We start from the raw sequence: 19232 nt of genomic DNA, 5'->3' as shown, positions 1-19232 counted from the left end.
CTGGTCCCGTTTCCCTTGGGCACTCTTTCAAACATTTACTCCTGCTGCCCCTCAATTAAAACAAAAAAGTACCAACTGTAGCCATAACCCTGCTAACTCCCGACAAATCTCACGCAAAAGGCAAGGAGAGGGTGGAGAAGGGGGAAAACCTAGCACAGAAATGCGTCGCAGCCCCCCTTGCACCTGCTTGCCTCTGCCCTCCTGACGTGGTCCCTCACCAGCACACCGGGGGAGGCCCCTACCCGTGGCGCCCGCCTGCGTGATGATAGCCGACATGGGGATAGTCTTAATGATAGTGGTTGTGCCGGGCTTGGTGGTGCTGGGGGACACGCTGCTGATGCCCAGGATGGTGGGCTTAGTCCCCGCCCCGCTGGCCTGCGTGGTCGTGATGATGGTGGTGGGCTTGCCGTCTGCTGACGTCACCAGCTTCAGGATGGTCCCAGCTGGCAGGGGCCCTTTGGTCTGCAAGGGGAACACATGCAAAGGAGGGTGAGGTGAACCAGCATCATTCCCAGGATGGAAAATTTCTTTTTTTTTTTTTATTTTAATTGAAATATAGTTGATCTACAACATGGTATTCCTTTCAGGTGTTCGGCAAAGTGATTAAGTTATACACATGTGTATCTATCTCTCCTTTCTTAGGAAAATGGCAAGTGTAACGGTGAGTCTGGCGCCACCTGTGCTCATGGGATCCGGCCAGTGTCACAGCCAGGGGCCCGTGAGCTCACCTGGATGATCTGCGTCACCGGGCCTGTGGACGCCTGGCCTGTGACCGCAGAAGTCTGCACGGGTTTCGTCTGGACTACGGACATCACTTTGCCCAGATTGGAAATCTAAACAGAGAGAGAGCACACAAAGTGATCCAGAGACCAGTCAAGGGCACGGCCTGGGCTGGGCCCTCCCAGCACCCATCACTCACCAGAGCACTGCCTCCTGGGACGGAGATGGGGCTCTTCACCAGGGTGATGGTCTTGGTGACCCCACCCACCACCGTGGTCACCACCTGTGCTTGCTGGGCCACCGTCACAGTCCCTGACTTGTGCACGGTGATGATGGGGCGGGTAGATGTGTTGGCAGCAGAGGAGACGGACGTCCCCACCTGGGCGGCTGCAGTCTTCAGCATGCGAGTGGCTGGGTTGCTCACCTGGAAGGAGCATGTGGGTGGGGCAGAGAGCGCGTCAGCCTCTGCCTGGAATGTCAGGGTGGTGGGGGAACTCCAGCATGTCCTGCCCCCTGCTTGTCTGTGTGTTCCCCCAGCTCAGTTCAGTTTACCTTTCCTTTAGCTAAACAAGGGAAGACCCTGGGCTGCAGGTCCAGCCTATGGCTGCCAGCTTATTCCACAGACCATGGCAAGCATGGACCTACAGCCTCTGTGGGTCAGTCCAAAGCCCGCAAAGAGTGACCGCTGTCTGATCACAGTGCCCAGAAGCCCCCGGTCCCAAGGCTGCTGGCTCAGAACCAGGCCCAAGAGATGCTCACCATGACTGGCGAGGAGGCCACCTTCACAGTGGCTGGGAGGGTGGTGGTGCCAGGTGTCACAGCCACAGTTTTGACGATGGTGGTGCCGGCCGGGACACTCAGTACCGTGGGTGCCGAAGAAGGAGGGATCTTCTGGGTGGCGGCAGCGGCAGCTGCCAATGCAGCCATGCCACTCATCTGTGGGCTGCTGCCGATGACCTGCAGCGGGCACAGGGAGCGTGAGCCCGCAGGGAGCGCCGGGCCCAAGGCCACCCCACTCCTGCTCCATGGCCTTCACCAGAGCCTGCCTGGCACACCCCGGAGCCGCACCTCTCAGCTGTGTGGACTGCCGGGCCCTGCTCTACTGACCCCAGACCTTGACTCCTACCCCTGACCAGGCGCAGCAGCCCAGCAGCAAGAGTTGCCAGTAGTTCCCAATCTTTCCTAAAGACCACGGAGAATGATACAGCTCTCTCCCCAAGGGCCTAAGTCAAATCCCAGCTGGCTAGATCCTGGCCTCGGGCTTCAGGACAAGAAAATACACGTTTAAAATGCCCCTGAGAACAGACGGCAGAGAGGTCGTTCTGAGGCATCAACTTATTGATGCTTAAGTCAGTGATGAGAGGTTGCCTCATCGGCGCTTTATGGGCCCAGGAAGAACATCGCCAGAGCAGGATGGGGCTCGAACCCTGTCACTGCGCCCACAACCACCAGCAAAGTCCCACCCCGTCCTGCCCCGGCTCCTCACCGTCCCCTGGGTGCTCTGCGTAGGCACAACCATTCGCACGCCTGCGGGAAGGGAGGTCACAGTGACAGGGGCTTTCCCAGCCTGGCTGGCAGGTCGCATGGTGACCAATGGGGTTCCTGTTGTAGCCTGAGGACCGGTCACTTTGAGAACAGCAGGGACACCTGGCAAGAGAAGGGACACAGGTGAACGGCTTCAGTGACCTCCTTGTGTTTCACATCCGGCCCTTCCAGACCCCCTCCATGGTCGGGACCGAGCTGCCACCAGCCTGCACCAACGGCCCCCAGGCGTGCCCTCTGTCCAGCAGCCCTTACCCAGGCACGTGACCCGCCGGTGAGCCAGATCCTGCCCTCAACCGCCCGGCCCCCAGCTCACCTTGAGTCCTGGCTGCGGCGGGCACGGAGATCGAGCTGCCGGGCACCGTGGGCAAGACCTGGATGGTGGTGGTGGTCGGGGGCGCGGCGGCAGCCTGGGGCAGGAGCGTGATGCCTACTTGGGCCAGCGGCTGCACAGCAGGTGCGGCTGCTGCCGGAGCAGGGCTCTTGGGAGGGTTGGCAGGCACAGACGGGACTGGATTGGGTGTGGGGGAGGTGGCAGTAGCAGCCGTGGCAGGAATGTCGTATTTCTGGAGCTGCAGAAGGTAACTGTCGGCCGTCGCCACGGCCCCCCAGCTCACCTCCAGGGAGTTGGTGTTGGCTCGCACCAGCTGTACCCGGGCTGGGGGCGGTGGCTTTTCTGTAAGAGAGCACCGCTGGTGAGAAGGGGCAGGCAGAGACTTCAGGGGCGGCCACGGCAGCTTGTCTCCCGTCGGCCTTACCTGTTTCCAGGTACCAGAGATCCTTGCAGCAGACCTGGTTGTTCCAGGCCTTTCGGTAGCCGTCACGCCCACTCCAAATGTACAGGCGGGTGTTGATGGCTACAGCGCAGTGGCCGGCACGGGCCCGGGGAATATTGTCCTCCAGCGTGTCCATCAGGATGGTCTCCCAGGCCATGGTATCTGGGGAGGACAGGATGTGGAGGTCAGCAGGGGGCAGAGGAACCGACAACCCCCAGGGGCTCTTTGGCCTTTTGCTGTCAGGGATGGGGAATTAAAACCAGGAAGTCATCAAAGATCACTAAATTAAGACAAAGACAAAACAAAAAACACAACTCTGCATGGCAAAACCATAAAAAATTATAAACCACGAACTACAAACTGGGAAGACTATGAGAAACGCACAGCCAAAGGCTTCCCTTCTCGCACATCGAGCAACACAAGAGCCTCTAGAAAGAGATGGGCGAAGAGGAACGCAAGTTACGGAAAAGGTGACAGAGGATCTGAGAAAAAATACATACCCTCACTCAAGATAAGAGAAAGGCAAACTTAACCCAGAAGGTGCCTGGCAGTTTGATGTTCATGCCGCTGCAGCCAGGGCTCAGGGTGAGCCAGGGAAGGGGACGGGGGCTGGCCCGTGGGGAGAGTCAAGCACCTACTGGGCTCGGTGAAGAGTGAACGGTTTGCCCGCCCGGCGAATACCGCCAGGGGCATCTGTGTGTCTGGCAACATCCCTCTGACAGCAAGTCTACCTCTAGGTTTTCCCCTTCGGATACACTTGCACGTGGTGAGAATGGTGCGAGGATACTCACGGAGCAGCTTCGGTGCAAGTTTGGACACCACGAGAGCAATTCAAAAGAATGAGGCCACTCGCCCTGCGGGGATGGGATGGTCTCTGGGACAGAGTAAACACAAGGGCCAGGCGCTGCACTGCGTAGAGCAGGCTGCCGTCTGTTTGCTTGGTTTTAAAAGAACCTACAGGCAACGCTCGCACATACAGCAAAGTCCCTGCAGGGTGGGTGAGAAACCACCAACAGGAGACAGGAGGGACGCGCTGCGTGGCTGCGCCGGGCAGGAAGAGCCTATTCAAAACACGCAGGGGAGGAGCACCCCTCAGAGTGCTTGGACCACTGGCTACTCCTTGCAGACTCTAGAGGCACAGCCTAGAAGCAGCTCAGCTTCCTGCACTCCCCACACAGCTCTCGAGCCGAGGAGGGCCGGCCTCCCGCAGCCCTCTGCAGGCCGCTCCGAGCCCGAGCCCGAGGAGGCCATACCCAGGTTGAGACAAGCCAGTGTGTTGGTACACTTCCACTCCTTCTCGTGTGTGGCCACTTTGACGTCATCCATGACGAGAGGCACCCAGCCACCAAACACGTACATTCTGGGACGAGGGAGGGAAGAGTAGGAGAGGATTGTAGAGGAGGTGCCAAGCTAGAGGCCACCTCTTCCATCCAGAAAGTTCTGAACACACTTGGTCCTCTAGCTCTCCCCAGGACCACGAAGCTCTGGACGTGGCCCTCTCCTACTTGGTGGCTCAGCCCTCACAAGAACTGTGTCACCTCCAGCACGTGGAACCTCGGTTGTGCTCACCGAAAGCTCACCTCAGTCCCCGTTATTCTTACATTCACTTTGGGACCTCGGCACTGACAAAGACACTCAGCTACTGGCATAGAGGATCTAGGACAATCTGTGCCCCTCTACCCTCTGTCTTTCCTCAGTCCCCCAGGGTCATAATGGAAAGACAGGGCTGCTCAATGCCAACCCAGCCAAAAAGAGGTCTCCTCAGGCCTTAGGGATTGCTGGAACGAAATTATAAGCCCATAGTGGGTGGGGGCGGGGCAGGCTAGGAAGAGAAAAGCCACGGCTGGCTACTCACTTGTTTCCTATAGTTGTGGCTGAGTGGAGACTTCGAGGAAGAGGTGCCACCCCGCTGAGGCTGGGCTTATTCCACGTCAGAGTCTCTGTGCAGAGCGACGGGAAGGGAAGGTTACCCATACCGGATCAGACACGTGCATTCTGACCCAGGGGATGTGCCCTGGGGAAGGCTCTAGAAGGCAGGTGCTGACCCAGTGCAAGAATTCCATGCCTGGCCTCCCTACAGCCCACGGGAGGCCCTCGGATCACCAGGTTCTGGCGTTTCCCAAGCTGTGTTAACCGTCCTGCCAGCGACATCTCTTCGAATGCTTGCTGAGCACCCACTATGAGCCGGAACGGTGCACAGGGCTGGGGTAGGAGCGGCCCGCACGCCCTCCAGACATGCCACTGCGCCTCCTACTCCTCGTGAGATGCACTCAGCCCCACACCACCGCTGCCATCTACAGACGCGGTGCTGCTGGAAATTCGCCTCCCAATACACTGTTTAGAGCACTGATGCTGCCCTGTAGGACCACCTAAACCTCCAGAAACGCGTGGCCAGCCACCTTCTCCCCTCAGCCTTCTTCAGGTTGAAAGCCTGAACTCCTTGCAACCACCTGCTAAAACAGCCCAAGCAGCTCCCACAGGTGTCACGGCATCTGGACACCCTCTCGGACTGTGACAAACCAGGGGGCTCTGCTCCTGGCACAGCCTGACCACTGACGAATCGACAGGGACTCGTGCTAATTCATCTACACAGTTCCATTCTAGAAAGGCCTTGCCCTCTCCCCTCACTCTCCTGTAAGCTAGCAGACCGACTCAGGCAACTGGGACTTGCTCTTTCTTAAAGCAAGGCAGCAAGCTCAGGGCAAAGATGACAGCCCCAAATAGTTTGTAACCTGACTCTGCCGCAGGTAGGGTGCTGGCAGGATGCTCCCCCTCCCCGTGAGCCCCACCTCAACACTTCACGCCAGCTGCCCAGCAGACCAGCTTCGCTCCGAGACTACTGGAGCAGCCACATCCACATCTTACCGATATCCAGGGTCCAGAGGTCCCCTAGCCTGCAGCCACTCATCCCTCCATAGATCACCAGCTTGGACTTCTTATTGTCTTTCTCAGTGTACACCACCGCAGTGTGCGACTCCCGGGGTGGGGGCAGGACGCCGTAAGTGATGGGAATGTCCCAGGCTACCACTCCGGAACCTGGCCGCAGTTCCAGGATGTATAAGTCATTCAGGTACCTGAAGAAGAAAGGGCAGTGATAGCAGGCCACCGGCTTTGACGGGTGAAGAGCGGACTCCTGGGGAGACAAAGGGGCTGAGGCTTCATGAACTCCAAGTTCTTCTGCCTTCGCCCCTGAGGGGTGGCTGCCAGAAGCTCCAGAGGAGGGGCGTGAGTGGAAGAGGAACAGCGGGATGGGGTGTGCTAGGCTGCCCTGCACACGAAGCTAGGCACGATGTGAGAGCCCCACGGGTGAAAAGGGGGCACCAGCTCAGGGCTAACTCCAGACTTTAGAAAGGTCCTTGGAAAACACCCATCAGTAAGCCTGCAGACAGCATACGCTGAGAAGGAAAGCACTAGCTCTAAACTGGGTCTGAGGAGCAGAAACCAGCCCAAGGCAAGGTGGGTTTCTACCTCCTGGCCTTGCCCTCCTCCCACGAGGCTTCTTCGGGTTAGGAACCTCAGCGCTAGAAAATTCCTTATAGGGCATCTAGTGCCACCCTCTTGTTTCACAGAGGAAAGGGACTTGGTATGGCAGGGTTGGCTGGTGTGTGGGCGAGCACCCCCGCCTTCATGGGATTCCACACAAACAGGACAAAGCCTCACCTCGGAATGTTGTTCTTGGGGTCCTCGCTATCGTTGGCCAGACCCCCAAACAGGTAACATTTGTTGCCCACAAGGGAGAAGCTGTGCCCAAGCCGAGGACACGGAGGGGGCCCATTTTTGGGCGTCTTTGCTTTGAGTCTCTTCCACTCCCACCGGCTTGCCTGCAAAATCAAGACTCAGTGATTAAATCAGGGATGAGCCAGGCCATTTGACACATAGGGAAGAGCTGCTGCTGGTGCTGGTGAGGGAGGCGTCTGATTGGAGTAAGAAGGTCCTGGGTGGCATAGGGCCTGCCCCCTCCCCTCAACCCAGGGCATTACCTGGAGCTCATAGAGGTCATTGCTGTATTTCCCATACTCCACCATCCCGCCAAACACCAGCAGGCGAGTCCCGTCACACACAAAGCCGTAGGCTGCACATCCGGGAGGGATGTCCCCTCTCACGGCCGGGATGAACCACTGGTTGGTCGCTGGAGAACAGAAGTTAGCAGAAGTCAGAACACCTCAGGAGCCCCTAGAACCAGAACCCCCATTCCAAACCCCTCACTCTCAGAGACCACCTCAAAACAGCCTATGATCACCCTGCTTCTTGTCAGTTGCCTTAATAAGCAGGAAATCACTGACCAAGGGAATTCATCTGCTTCTGGAGATGTGGCCACCTCCTGCCACTCTATGGGTCATCGGAAAGAAACATCTAACACCCAAAATACCCTCCCGGGAACCCACGGCTGCACCTCTAAGTGGCCAAAAAAGCTACCGGTGCAGGCTGGGGAGAGCCATGTGGGTATGAATCCATCTTTGCTGCTGTTTCCCAGGTGACGGTCTGCAGCACCCTTCCCTCCCCGCCCCACCCCCAACCCCCCTCCTCCAGAACACGGGCAGAGGTGGCAGCAGTTAGCATGGCCTAAGCTGCCCGAAGCCCAACACCTCTAGCCGGAGTGGGGCTCCCGACCTGCCCCCACTCCACCTGGCACCCCCCTGCCATTCCCAGGCAACCACTCCCACGCCTGCTGTGCCAGGGCTTCCCGGAAAAGTCATGGGGCAAATGCCGCCCTCTTCTGATGGATCCCTTCCGTCCTCTGTTATTTGAAGGGCTGTCCTCTAAAGCATACACCACACTCTCTTCAAAAACCTCAAACCAGCAGCCAGTTGCAAATCTGATTCCACGCCCCTCAATCAATTTTGGTCAAACGTGGGCGAGTGAATCGGGACTGAGGGGCCAGCGGGCAAGGAAGGGACCTGTGCGCGAACAGAGTCCCACCCGGGGTGTAACAGGGGCCGGGACAGCGCTGCACACTTGGTTCCTGACACCCCCTCACCCCGTGCTGGGTAACCCGACTCCCACGGAGTCACCCTCAAGGCCCACATGCAGCTGGGCAGAGAGGCCTGCCCCCCACCCCCAGCACACCGCACCTCCCGAGGGAAAGGTGCCCCCGGCTCACCACTTCCCAAAAGTATACATTAGTTTGGAACGGGCTGTGGGTCCTAGCCTCAGTTCAGCAGAGTCACCGGACCTCCGGGACACCCAGCAGCCCCCACCATCTCCCCTGCCTGCTCCACACCCCCAGGCCCCAGACCCCCCCCCCCCCCCCCCACTGCCTCGTCCTCCCACGCGGAGCAAAGATAATCCAAGATGAGCAGCAGCTTTCCAGGCTGGAGCCATCAGCCCTGCCCAAACTGGGGGAGATGAGCTCCTGCAGTGCCAAAAAGAGCTTCATCCAAGGTCCCAGGATAAAAGCTGACACAGACCTCTGAGCCTCCCTCCATGGACAAAAGAACAGAGGCCAAACAGACACACGGAGACGAGACCTTTGTCACCGACTTAAAGTGACTGCTAGATGCCCACCTGAGGGCTGGGACGAGGCGGCAGCTCTCTCGCCACCTGCCACAACTGACTCAGTGGGCTGGGCTAGAAGGACCTGTGATGTACTGAGAGCTCATTCTATAGCACGCAAGAGGGACTGTTCTTGTTCTAGACCACTCCAGGCAGGGCAGGGGTCCACTGCACCCCCATCAGGAGCAGTCTGTCAGGCAGCGCAGTTTCCGGTCCAAAGCCAGAACCTGCCACTCTTTATGTCACTGAGTCCCAGCTCCACCCTGAGATGGCAGCTGCCCCCTAATCACATCATCTCTTGCTCATCTAGCAGGGCCGGCGGCACGTGGCCCAACCTCCGGGGTCCCTCCTTCTGCCTAGGCTCCGGCTGGCTGCCACTCTCGGCTAGGAGGAGCGCAGAGGAAGGGAGGCCTGGATCCAGGAGGCAGGAGGTGGCCAAGCCCCCCAGCTGCCTTCCTGCTTCCTGCGCGGTTGGTCGAGGCGGGGGCAGGTGCAGGGAGGCAGAGCAGGGTGGCTGCAGCCTCGGAGGCGCAAAGGGGAGGGTGGGGGCGCCGCACCAGGGGCACTTCTCAGAAGAGGTGACACAGGAGCAGGGTGAACAGGACTTCCCGACAAGTGAAACCAGCAGGGCCGAGCAGGAAGTGACAGTGAGAGCAAGGAGGGCCCGGAACAGAGGGGGAACAGGTTTGAGATAAGCGCAACTTAGTGACCAATTAGTTCCAGGGACAGAGGAACAGGGAGGTGTCTCCAAGGTGGTGGCCAGCGCCCGTTAACTGAGACAGCCCGACAGTCTCAGTGAAGGCCTGTACTCCTCTCTGACTCCACTGCCAGCCAGCAGTGACCCTGGACCTGTCACTTCCCCTCTCAGACCCCAATTTCCCCATGTGCAAAAACAAGGAAGTCCCACTAGATGTTTTCCAAGGCTTCTTCCAGTGGTATCAGTTGAGGACGTTCGGGGACCACTGAGGCAGACCAGCCTTGGGCCACTGGTTTGGCAACCAGTCACTCCCTCCCTCCCCAGGGTGCACCCCACCGTGTCAGGGCCAGTGCTCTGGGTAATCCACCTTGCTGCTGAAATAAAATTCCCCGCGGTCAAGGACAGCTGCTACCCTAAGATCTCCCAAAGGCCAGTGAAGTGTTCCATAGCCAACGAAGAGGAAGGACACACTTTCTCACGCACACCCTTCAAGTGCACACCTTCCACCCCCCTCCCCGTCACCTTCCACCCCAATCTCTGAGCTGACTGAGATAGCAAAGCAGGCACGTGCCCCCTGGAGCCCTTTGTCTTAGCAACAGGGCACTCTCTTCCGAACGGTGAGTCTCTCTGAGCACTCATCTTGCTGAAGGAAAAGCGCTAGAGAATACGCTCTGACCCCATTTAAAACAAAACCAACATAAGTGGGAGACCGGCTGTCAAGGCAGTAGCTAAGGATGCCCAAGGATGCTGGGCTGGTGGGAGAGAGGCAACACCCAGCCTGTCTGAGAAGAGCAGAAGCTCAAGGCTCTGTCAAATAGCGAACACTTGGTGAGGACCAGGGAGCTGGGTCCGCTAATGGCTCTCCTGAGAAGTCACTGAAACAGTTCACAGGACACTTTCCAAACTGCTACCCTGGAGGAAGCCAGGGCTGTAGCCCTCTGGAAGGCTGGCTACCCTCTACTACACAACATATCCTTGCAGATGGAGAATGAATTAACACCAAAGTGGTCAATTCGTTTGAATAAACTAACGAATACGCACAGGCCCCAGGAAGCAGTGGACTTGGGAGCTGAGGACAATGAGGCCCCTGCCCTACTTTCTAAAATTGTCTTTCCCTGCCAAAGAGCCTGCTCCAGGCCTTACGAGAGTGAAGTTGGTCCAAGGAGTTCAGGAGGTTGTGCTCAGGGCAGCAGCTTCTCCAAAAACAGCCCTGCCCCTCAGCCTCACCTTACTGGGCTAATCGCTGCCTCCGCAGCGCTCTGATCTGGCACAGAGCACCACCAACCAGCCCAGCCTCACTGGAGGCAACAGGTGCTCAGACTCAGAATGTGAAGGGTCACCAGCAACCCACCAGTCTCTGAAAGTCAACTCTGTAGGGTCAACAACCTACAAGATGCAGAGAAAACTGAACTCTGTGCCTTGGGGGAGGCAGGAGTGGGGAACACCCAACCGAGAGCCCTGCTCCAACCCTCAGCACTTCAACCACCATCTTACCCCAGAGCAACCTCAAAGCTGGGAGGAGGTGCCCAGACCCAAGGACCCAGTACCGCCAGAACCCTGGGAGTTTGCCAGATGAGATGGCAAGGGGGAAAGAGCTGGAAGCCGACTGACCCGAATGAAACTTGGAGCTGCGGAGGGGAGCTTCCTAAAAGCACACGGTCTGAGCCCGGAGGGGGGTTTCCGCAGCCCCGCCTCCATCTCTCAGACTCAGGGCCAGCAGGGACGCACCCAGGCCCACCGCCCCGGGTGAAAACGCCGAGCCCCTGCCTCCGGGCCAGGCGAAGCCCTGCAGGCCACTGTCCATTCAACAGGCAGCTCGGACCCAAGGAGGCGCCCGGTGTACCAACCCGGCCAAGGGGCCACCACGGGGAAGGCGGCCGCAGGAGAATGCGGCTAAGCCCCAGAGACCTAGCGGGGGCGCCAGGCAACGGGCCGAAGGCGAGCCAGCACGGCAGCAACACCTGCAGACAGGTGCGCCGCAGTCTTCGGCTGTGACTGAACGTTGCTCCTCCCAACCAAGCAGGCCTTGGGTTTAGGGGGAGGCATGAGAATGGGCAGGGTAACCTCCTCAGCCCGCTGCGGGGTCACTAGCATTAATTCACCTTTTACACCAAAGGGCCCCAAATCAAGACATGAGGCAACCTGAAGAGAAACACTGAAGAAGTCAACGCTGCAAGCGGGAAGCAGCAACGTCGTCTAATCTATGGGTCCCCGGGAGACGGTTACCCAGCGCGCCACACAAGCCGCCCCTCCCCCAGGGTCGGGATTAGGCGGCTCAACTCTCCTTTTCAAGCGACGACGACCTCATCTGTAATCTAGAAGTTGTCATTTCTCCCGAAAGAGCACCAGAGACGGGGGAAAGCGGACCAGGCGCAGGAGGAGGGAGGAAGGGGGTGGGACTCTGCGCCAAAGGGACGCATCCGCCGGCCCGGCGGGGGTAACGGTGTCTGTCTGAAGTCACCACCGCGGGCGCCGCCCCCGCTCCCTCAGCAGCCTGGCTACAGGGTTCCTCTCCAATCATGAACAGTACCCCTCAAACACAGGGGAATCAGGGCTGTGAGAAGAGGAAAAAGAGCAGGAAAAACAGAGAAGCCGGGCAGCGCAAAGGGTCTCAGAGATGAGAAGCAGCAGACCCGTGCGGGTGGAGAGGCGGAATGAGAGGCGGGGGAGAGGGCAGGAGAGAGAGGAGCGAGGGAGGAGGGAAAAGGGAGGGAGAAGATGGAGGGAGGGAAGGAACGGGAGGGAGAGGGAGGAGATGGAGGGAGGGAAGGGGAGGGAGAGGGAGGAGATGGAGGGAGGGAGAGAAGAGAAGGGAGAGGGAGGAGGGAAAGCTCCGAGGACCCAGCGGGCTTTGCACTCACCCGTGTTGTACACGTGCAGTTCGTCCACTATCCCCTCGTTGCCGCCGCCAAACACCACGATGAGCTCCTTGATGGCCACGGCGCGGTGGCCGTGGCGGGGCCGGGGCACTGGACCCGACCAGCCCACCACTCGCTTCCAGCGGGGCTGCAGGAGCACCGCTGGCGAGTTGGCGGGTGACACGGCCGAAGCCATAGTTCCGGGAAAGGGCGCGGTGGAAAAAAGTCACAAGCGAGAAGGGAGCCCCCCAATTCCACTCACACACACCCCCTTTCGTCTAAGGCGGCTCTCACGGAGAAGCGGTTCCTCACACAGCGGTGGACGGCTCCATGGAGGCCGCCATCTTAACTATTCTCCTTCCCTTCTGCTCTTCCCCTTCTTCTCGCTCACCGCGTCTCCTCAAGAGCCTCCTGAAACTGTCGAGTGCCTGGACCCGAGAAGCTGCGGGCCGCCGAGTCCGGCCGCCCTGACTACTTGCCTGGGAGCTCCCACTCACAAGCTCGAGCGAGAGGCCCTGGGAGTCGCCATCTTGAGCCGCCTCTCTCTCCTCCCTTCCTCAGTCGTAGCCCTCCCCCGCCGGAAATGGCGGAGCCCCGGCCCGGTTCCCACACCCCCCCAAGTCTCCTGCACTGGCCGGCTTCCGGGGCGGGTGGAAAAGAGCCACGAGCGCCGCGGTTGTCCCAGCCCCGCCGGCGCTCAGACCACAATTGTGGGAGCCGCCATCTTGAGACCGTCCCGCTTCCCCGCCCAGCGCTTAATGCAGAGGCCGCTCCCTAAACAGCCTCGACACTCGTAAGGAAGAGAGGCGCGCCGGAAGCCAGTGAAACGAGCTTGAATTCTCGAGGGCTGCTCGGAGGCTCGCGCCGTACGGCTCGTGAGGTCTCGAGCGTCTCCCCTCAGTCCGCCTCTGCTCCTCAGGCTGCGCCTGCCGCCCTGGGAGCCGCCATCTTGAGACTAGCTCCCCCTTCCCCCCTATTCTCTTCCTCCTGGGTCAGTTCTTCCACTGCAAACCAAACGCAAGGCAGCGTCCGATCCTCGCTTCCCTCCTTATGACTCCTTCCCACAGGAGCCGCTTCAAAGAGGCCGAGTTAGGCCCCGAAGTGGCAACTGTACGGCAGGAGGAGCGGTAACGGCAGGGCGCTCATGCCTCCTCCCTGGGAGCCGCCATCTTGTGTGAAGAAGTAACAACTAAACATGGCGGCGGCGGTCGGGCGAGGGGGCGGAGCCAGGTGACGTCACTGCCCCCCCCCGCCCTCGCAGGCTTCTCCTCCCTGCCGAGGCTTCTTAAAGGAACCCCGCGCTACCTCGCGGCCAAGGAGCGGGGCCGCTGCGCGCCTGGCTTGGAGTCAGGACACGCTCGGGTCAGGCACTGCCGTGCCCAGCCCTGTGGCCGCTAAAGCGCGCCTCCACGCCTCCGCCCTGGGAGCCGCCATCTTGCCACTTCCCCTCGCCCGGCCGCTCGCGGGCATCAGTAGCGACTTTCACCACAAAACAAAGATGGCGGCTGCGGCATCTGGGGAATGCCCGGATGAGAATGCCTCAGACGCGGTTGGCCCCGCCCCCTTGGGAACTGGCCCCCGGGTCGCTGAAGGGACACACGCCAGAGGACTCGCCTTAACTAGCAGTGGGGACAGGGCACAAGCTGCTGAGGGTGGCTGACGGGAGACAGTAGAATCAGGCCTCAGACTGGGGGGCGGGCGTTTTCCCGCTGCGCACACCGAGCTGCCTCAGGAGAGGTGGCCCGAAGCCCGCCGCGGGGGGAGCCGGAGGCGGGGCGAGAGTGGGCGGTAACGCGGCCTGGCGCGCGACGCCGGAGGTGGAGCCCTCCCAGGCTCCCAGGCCTGCCGCCCCGCCCACGGGCGGGGGCGCTGCCGCGACCGCCGGCGCCCCGAGGAAATGAGCCGGGCCGCCGCGCGCCGGGCCGCCCCCCGCCCCTCCGGCTGCCGGGCGGGCAGCCAGACTGGCGGCGCCTGAGGCGAGCGGCCGGGCACGGGAGAGGTCCGCGTCGCCCCGCGTCACCTCGCGTCACCCCGCCCCGCCTGCTTCCCAGAGCCCTGAGCCCCGCCCCGCGCGCAGGCGCACGGCGGCCTTTCGGGTCCGCCCTTTTTCGAGATTTGAATTTCCCCCTGCAAAGCGAGAGAAGCAAAATACCCGGATGGTGATCGCTGGCCTTTTCGCGCCAATGCTGTAAGTTCTCACAACAACCTTGAGAGGTGGGTACTGTCGTCACCCCGCTGTCCCAAATCCTGCAGGAGACCGTCTGGTCGCTGCGCCGTCGTGCTCAGCGCCAGACACAGGCGGTAACGCGCTGCTGTCCGGGATCATGGCGTGAGAACACATGATTTTTCCAGTTTCTCTCGTCTTTATTTGATCTTTACATTCACCCACCTTCAGCCGAAATTTGGCCTTTCCTGCAATTACAAGTGTAGGTAGCAAAGCACAGAGCGTTAGCCTGGTGACTCTGTCACCAAAGGAAATGACAGATCATTTGAGATCGTATAACTTTTCTTGTAGATATCCTGAGATTAACTAAATTACAGGTTATTACAGAAGAAGTGATTTGAAGTTACTGTATTCAGCCTGCCCATAGATCCTGTAATTTAACCTATTAGTAAAGAAGCACATATATTACTATATCATACATTTTCAAAAATACTTTAATAACTTTAGACATATTAAGTTTATGTTGTAATTCTCTGTTTTAGTTTATGCATTTGGAAGCATTTGTTTGAGAAAAGGCCAAAGAGTCCTGTGGCACAGCCAAAGGACAAGAGCCCTCACCTGTGTTTCTGTGCCACCAACTTCCCTAAGTGACCTTGGCCATTTACGTCACCTCTCTGGCCCCCAGTCCTTCCCCTGTAAAATAAGGAAACTGAGCTGCTGTTTCCCAGGGGCCTTGCCCACATTCAGTGATTCTGTCCACAGAGTTCAAGAATCACTACAGTAGTTCCAGACTCCTTGGGCATCCAAGTGGTCCAGATTGAGCTCTCCTGCTGCTGGCGTCCAATGCTACAGCCCTCAGACTGGTGTCCCCTTACCTGCAGAAAAGGAACAAAGGTGGTCAGAGTAGTGACAGGCACAAGCAGTTGTCATAAATGATACAGGCCGAAGAAGATGACAGGTGATAGTGGTGCCTGCTTAAATGTATATAGACCAAGGAAGCAGGAGACTTTTAAGGAACACGTTTTAACCCCTTAGGAGATTGTCATGTTTTGCAGGATGTCCCCCAAAGACCCCAGAACCAGACTGGGGAAAGGGGGTGACTGCTGGTGAGCCCTTAGGCCTTCACATGCCAGGGGAAGCTGGGAAGAACTTCGGGAGTCATGTAACAAGGGTCACAGCAGCTCAGGGGTACCCAGCCTGGCCTTTCTGGTGGACTTGGGAAGTTGGTTTGATTACATGTTGCTTTCAGCTTGCGCAAGGACTCGAGCAGCCTCTGCCCAGCAGCCGGAGAGGAGTCACTTTCCACACCCTTCCTGGACCTCCTTGTCTATCAAGAAGACTGTTGGACTCCGGTCCCCAGCTCTCCTCCATGCTGGCTGGCAGACAGGAGGGTCAGGCTAGTGCTGGCCGCGTGGGACCCGGGAGGCCTGGCTCTTCACACCAGGGAGTCAGGCCCCAGGTGGGGTCAGGGAAGGACCTGGAGATACCAAGTGGGGCCTCAGCTGGTGTCCCAGCCAGACTCAGGAGCTGAATGGGGAAGTGCCGGTGCTGGAGAGGAAGCGATAGCCAAGTTGAGGGTGTAAGCAGGCCAGGCACAGGAGGCAAGAAGGACGATTTTGCCTGGGGACTCACAGGACTATATGAGCACTTTGGTGTCTGGCCAAGAGCTTGGGGTGTTGATCGTGTGTGAGTGGAGAGCCAGCCACTGAAGGGTGCTGAGCAGGGGCTGTCCTTGAGGGAGATGCTGCGGGCTGCTGTGTGCAGACCACATTAGTAGTGGCCAGCCTGTAAGTGGGAACCCTGGGGCAGGGGCAGCCCCCCCTTCCCAGCCCCAACCTGCAGGCTCCTTAACTGGAGGCCGCAGCGGGGAGGTGTGCAGCAGTGCCACATGCTGACGTGAGGGTCGGGACAAGGCCTTCACTTCCTTCGTGGAAATGCTGGTCCCCTTGACAACAGGTCCCCAAGGCAGGATGGGATCTAGAAGGCTCACCATGAGGCCCAACGGTCCCCTTCCTGGATCTTACAGGTGGGCCCCAGGGCCAGTCTGAGAAGTGAAATGGCAAACAGGATGAGGAAAAGGAGCAGAGGTGCTGGCTTTGTACTTGAACCGAAATTGAGCAGGTCTTTGCTGAGCAACGGAGGGACAGCACAGAATCAGACCCCGCCCCGCCCCTTCAAGGTCTGAACTGCAGGAGGGGACATGGACGTTAGGCCTCAAAAATAAACAGTGGTCTACATATCTAAGAACCCACTTAATTCACACAAAGACTCTGCAGGGTTGTACCAGTAGCATCCCCATTCTACAGGTATGCAAACTGAGGCCCGGAAGGGTTAAGGCCCAAGGTCACATGGTTAGTAGGTCGGGGAGCTGGGGTTTTTGGACAGTCCCTCTCCATGCCTGCCTGCCTGCCATTTTGGCTTTGAGTCATTTTCACAGCATTGAACTTCTTCTCTTGTTGATATTAATAAATCTCTTGGCTACCAGGCCAACTCATACCACAGTGGGCCTGGAGCAGTTGACGGTCCATGAAAAGCCCACACTGTTTTTAAATTATCTGTCTGCTCTGTGACTGCAGGAAGTGGAAGGTTTTCTTGTGAGCCAAGGACAGAAGGTGATTTTGGAAGGTGCAGCACTTCAGGGGAGGGCAGGAGGGTGAACCAGGGTGGCAGGCCTGGGGGATGGCTCCCTGTGCCACCTGGCCTCACACCCAAGAAGCGGAAAGGAGCCTTTCCTCCCCTCCCCCTCCCCCTTCTCCCCCTCCTCCCCTTGCCTTAGGTTCCAGAACTTCGACCACAGCTAATGGTTTCTCATTTCACTGGGTGTTTGGTTCAAAGGGCTTTGGGACTGGCCTGGAAACCTCCACATTTGTAATACCACTGAGGTGGGAAAGCCCGTTCTGAGTTTTAACAGGAGGCCTACGGAAGATTTAAGTCTCTAAATGCAGCGGCTCTAAGGGAACTAGGGCAAGGAGCGGGATTTTTATAGTACACAGATGAAAGAAGAACAGCGTAGGTATCAGGAGAGGGGGCATGAAACCTGTAGGTGAGAGAGGGTTCTAGAGGCTGTGCATCAGACGGTGAATAGACTGTGGGTATTTCTGTACTTTTATTTCTGTTTTGTTTTGTTTTGTTTTCCTGATGGCAACTGTTGGTGGATCCTGAGGCTGAGAACCAGGAAGATGGACGCTCTTTTTTGGATGGTTCTCTTTCTACCCACACTCTTTAACCACACTCTTTTTGTAACCACAAAGGAAAAAGGCAGAACGGTCCTCCAGTGGTGCCAACCAATCAGCAGACCCCCCACCTCCACTCAGGGCAAGGTCGCAGCATCTGCGTCGGAAATCACGGGGACTTCTTCCTGCTGGCTCAGCTGGGAGGCCAAGGAGTGTTTTGCACAAAACCTGTTTGTCTGAATTCTGAAATAACAGCAGAGGCGGCTGCTGTCTAGGGTTCCAGATGAAGCCCGAGTCAGGGCAGGCGCTCTTCCACGTGGCCCTGGTCAGCTGCCTCTGCGCGGCCACCGTCCACATGGGTGTTTTCTCAGGTGTCTCTGTCCAAGTGGGCTATGAGCACTACGCTGAAGTGCCAGTTGCGAGCCTCCCTGCCTTCCTGGCCATGCCCTTCAACTCGCTCGTTAATGTAGCCTACGTGCTCCTGGGGATATACTGGCTGCAGAGGAAGGCCAGCGCCCCCGGGGGCCCCGCAGAGGCGCAGAGGGCTCACTACCTGAAGGACATCTTCGCGGGCATGGCCCTGGTCTATGGCCCAGTTCAGTGGCTGCGCATCGGGATGCAGACGCACCCCACCGCTGTGCTGGACCAGTGGCTCACCTTGCCCATCTTTGCGTGGCCGGTGGCCTGGTGCCTGTGCCTGGACAGGGGCTGGAAGCCCTGGCTGTTCCTGGCCGTCGAAGGTCTCTCCCTGTGCAGTTACAGCCTGGCCCTGCTGCACCCCCGTGGGTTTGAGTTGGCCCTGGGCATGCACATCACAGCCGCTGTGGGCCAGGCCCTGTGCACCCAGGGGCGCCACGGCAGTGCTTCCTCGGGAACGTACTTGGCTCTGGGCATGCTCTCCTGCCTCGGCTTTGTGGTCCTCAAGCTGTGTGACCGTGAGCTCGCACAGTGGCGTCTCTTCCAGTGGCTCACGGGCCACTTCTGGTCCAAAGTCTGTGATGTGCTCCAGTTCCACTTTGCCTTCTTGTTCCTGACCAACTTAAACACCTGCCAAAGACGCCCTCCTGCGGGGAAGATGCATTAAAGTGTGGAGAAAAGGTGCTTACGGCCACTGACCCCCCCAATGTCAAAATGCGCTATCCAGCGGTACAGCTCTTTCAGAATTTGTCTAGCAGGTTTCCTGGTCCACACTGGAAAACCCTAATTAAAAAAAGAAAGAAAAAAAAGCATTGTCCGATGGCACTCTGTCATCAGTGTTCAGTGTCCTGGGTGCAGTGAGAGATGATGATTACATAGACAAGTGTCCCTTCCTTTGAAGTTGGGCTTCAGTATTACAGATATAAATATTCAATATTATGAAATGTTATGCTGTCTACAACTTCCTTTCAAAGGGTTAAAGCAAATATCTAGGGGCCGGGGGTGTGGGGGTCCATTTTACTATTCTTGTAATTTTTCTGTAGTTTGAAATTTTTCACAATAAAATGTTGGGGGGAAATGACCCCAAGAAACCCATGAGACTTGCAGTTGGACAGAGAGTGGTTGTCTGCTTCAGGATGTTGGCGACAAGCATGGGCTGGTGACAGTGGGGCAGGCCAGGCCCTGGGGTTACCAGTGAGCCTCCCCAGAGGTATCTGGCGTCAGGGAGACTGAGTCATGTTAAACGCACGTGCCTAGCAGACCGATGGGGAAGTCCAAAGGCCAGAGCACTAACTCATTGTGACATCTGCGACTGTCAAGCTGACAGCAGGTCACATGGAAGCCAAGTCACCTCAGATCCTTTGTAGAACAAGGCAGGGTACAGCTAGATGA

General features: G+C 58.3%; 2 protein-coding genes and 1 non-coding gene across 8 annotated transcripts in view; 2 read left to right on the top strand and 1 right to left on the bottom strand.

The window, feature by feature from the left end:
- Positions 1-13750, bottom strand: part of HCFC1 (host cell factor C1) — a 23789-nt gene extending 10039 nt beyond the window's left edge. For 3 of the 5 annotated variants that reach the window (XM_057718267.1, XM_057718269.1, XM_057718270.1), the window contains exons 1-13: positions 12090-13749; positions 7019-7167; positions 6699-6859; positions 5904-6112; positions 4894-4978; positions 4292-4398; positions 3021-3200; positions 2579-2938; positions 2207-2367; positions 1480-1677; positions 920-1144; positions 729-833; positions 243-462 (exon numbers count right to left, since the gene is read on the bottom strand). In XM_057718267.1, coding sequence (XP_057574250.1) covers positions 243-462; positions 729-833; positions 920-1144; positions 1480-1677; positions 2207-2367; positions 2579-2938; positions 3021-3200; positions 4292-4398; positions 4894-4978; positions 5904-6112; positions 6699-6859; positions 7019-7167; positions 12090-12282 — 2353 coding nt within the window. In that variant the 5' untranslated portion in view covers positions 12283-13749. Of the gene's footprint in view, positions 1-242; positions 463-728; positions 834-919; positions 1145-1479; positions 1678-2206; positions 2368-2578; positions 2939-3020; positions 3201-4291; positions 4399-4893; positions 4979-5903; positions 6113-6698; positions 6860-7018; positions 7168-12089 lie in introns of all 5 variants that reach the window. The other 2 variants (XM_057718268.1, XM_057718271.1) reach the window with 1 other exon arrangement.
- Positions 13702-19232, top strand: TMEM187 (transmembrane protein 187). 2 transcript variants are annotated; one of them, XM_057718273.1, is made up of 2 exons: positions 13702-14274; positions 17502-19232. In XM_057718273.1, the coding sequence occupies exon 2, from the start codon at positions 17707-17709 to the stop codon at positions 18505-18507; it is 801 nt and encodes a 266-aa protein (XP_057574256.1). In that variant the 5' UTR covers positions 13702-14274; positions 17502-17706; the 3' UTR covers positions 18508-19232. The 2 variants fall into 2 exon arrangements, with proteins under 2 accessions (XP_057574256.1, XP_057574255.1); XM_057718272.1 differs by having other exon boundaries at positions 13702-14300.
- On the top strand, positions 18565-18626 carry LOC130842752 (U7 small nuclear RNA). The gene has a single exon (XR_009050545.1). It is a non-coding gene; the product is annotated as a U7 small nuclear RNA (small nuclear RNA).

The sequence above is a fragment of the Hippopotamus amphibius genome, chromosome X (assembly GCF_030028045.1).
Source record: "Hippopotamus amphibius kiboko isolate mHipAmp2 chromosome X, mHipAmp2.hap2, whole genome shotgun sequence".
Classification (NCBI taxonomy): Eukaryota; Metazoa; Chordata; class Mammalia; order Artiodactyla; family Hippopotamidae; genus Hippopotamus; species Hippopotamus amphibius.
This window is presented reverse-complemented; position numbering and strand designations above follow the sequence as displayed.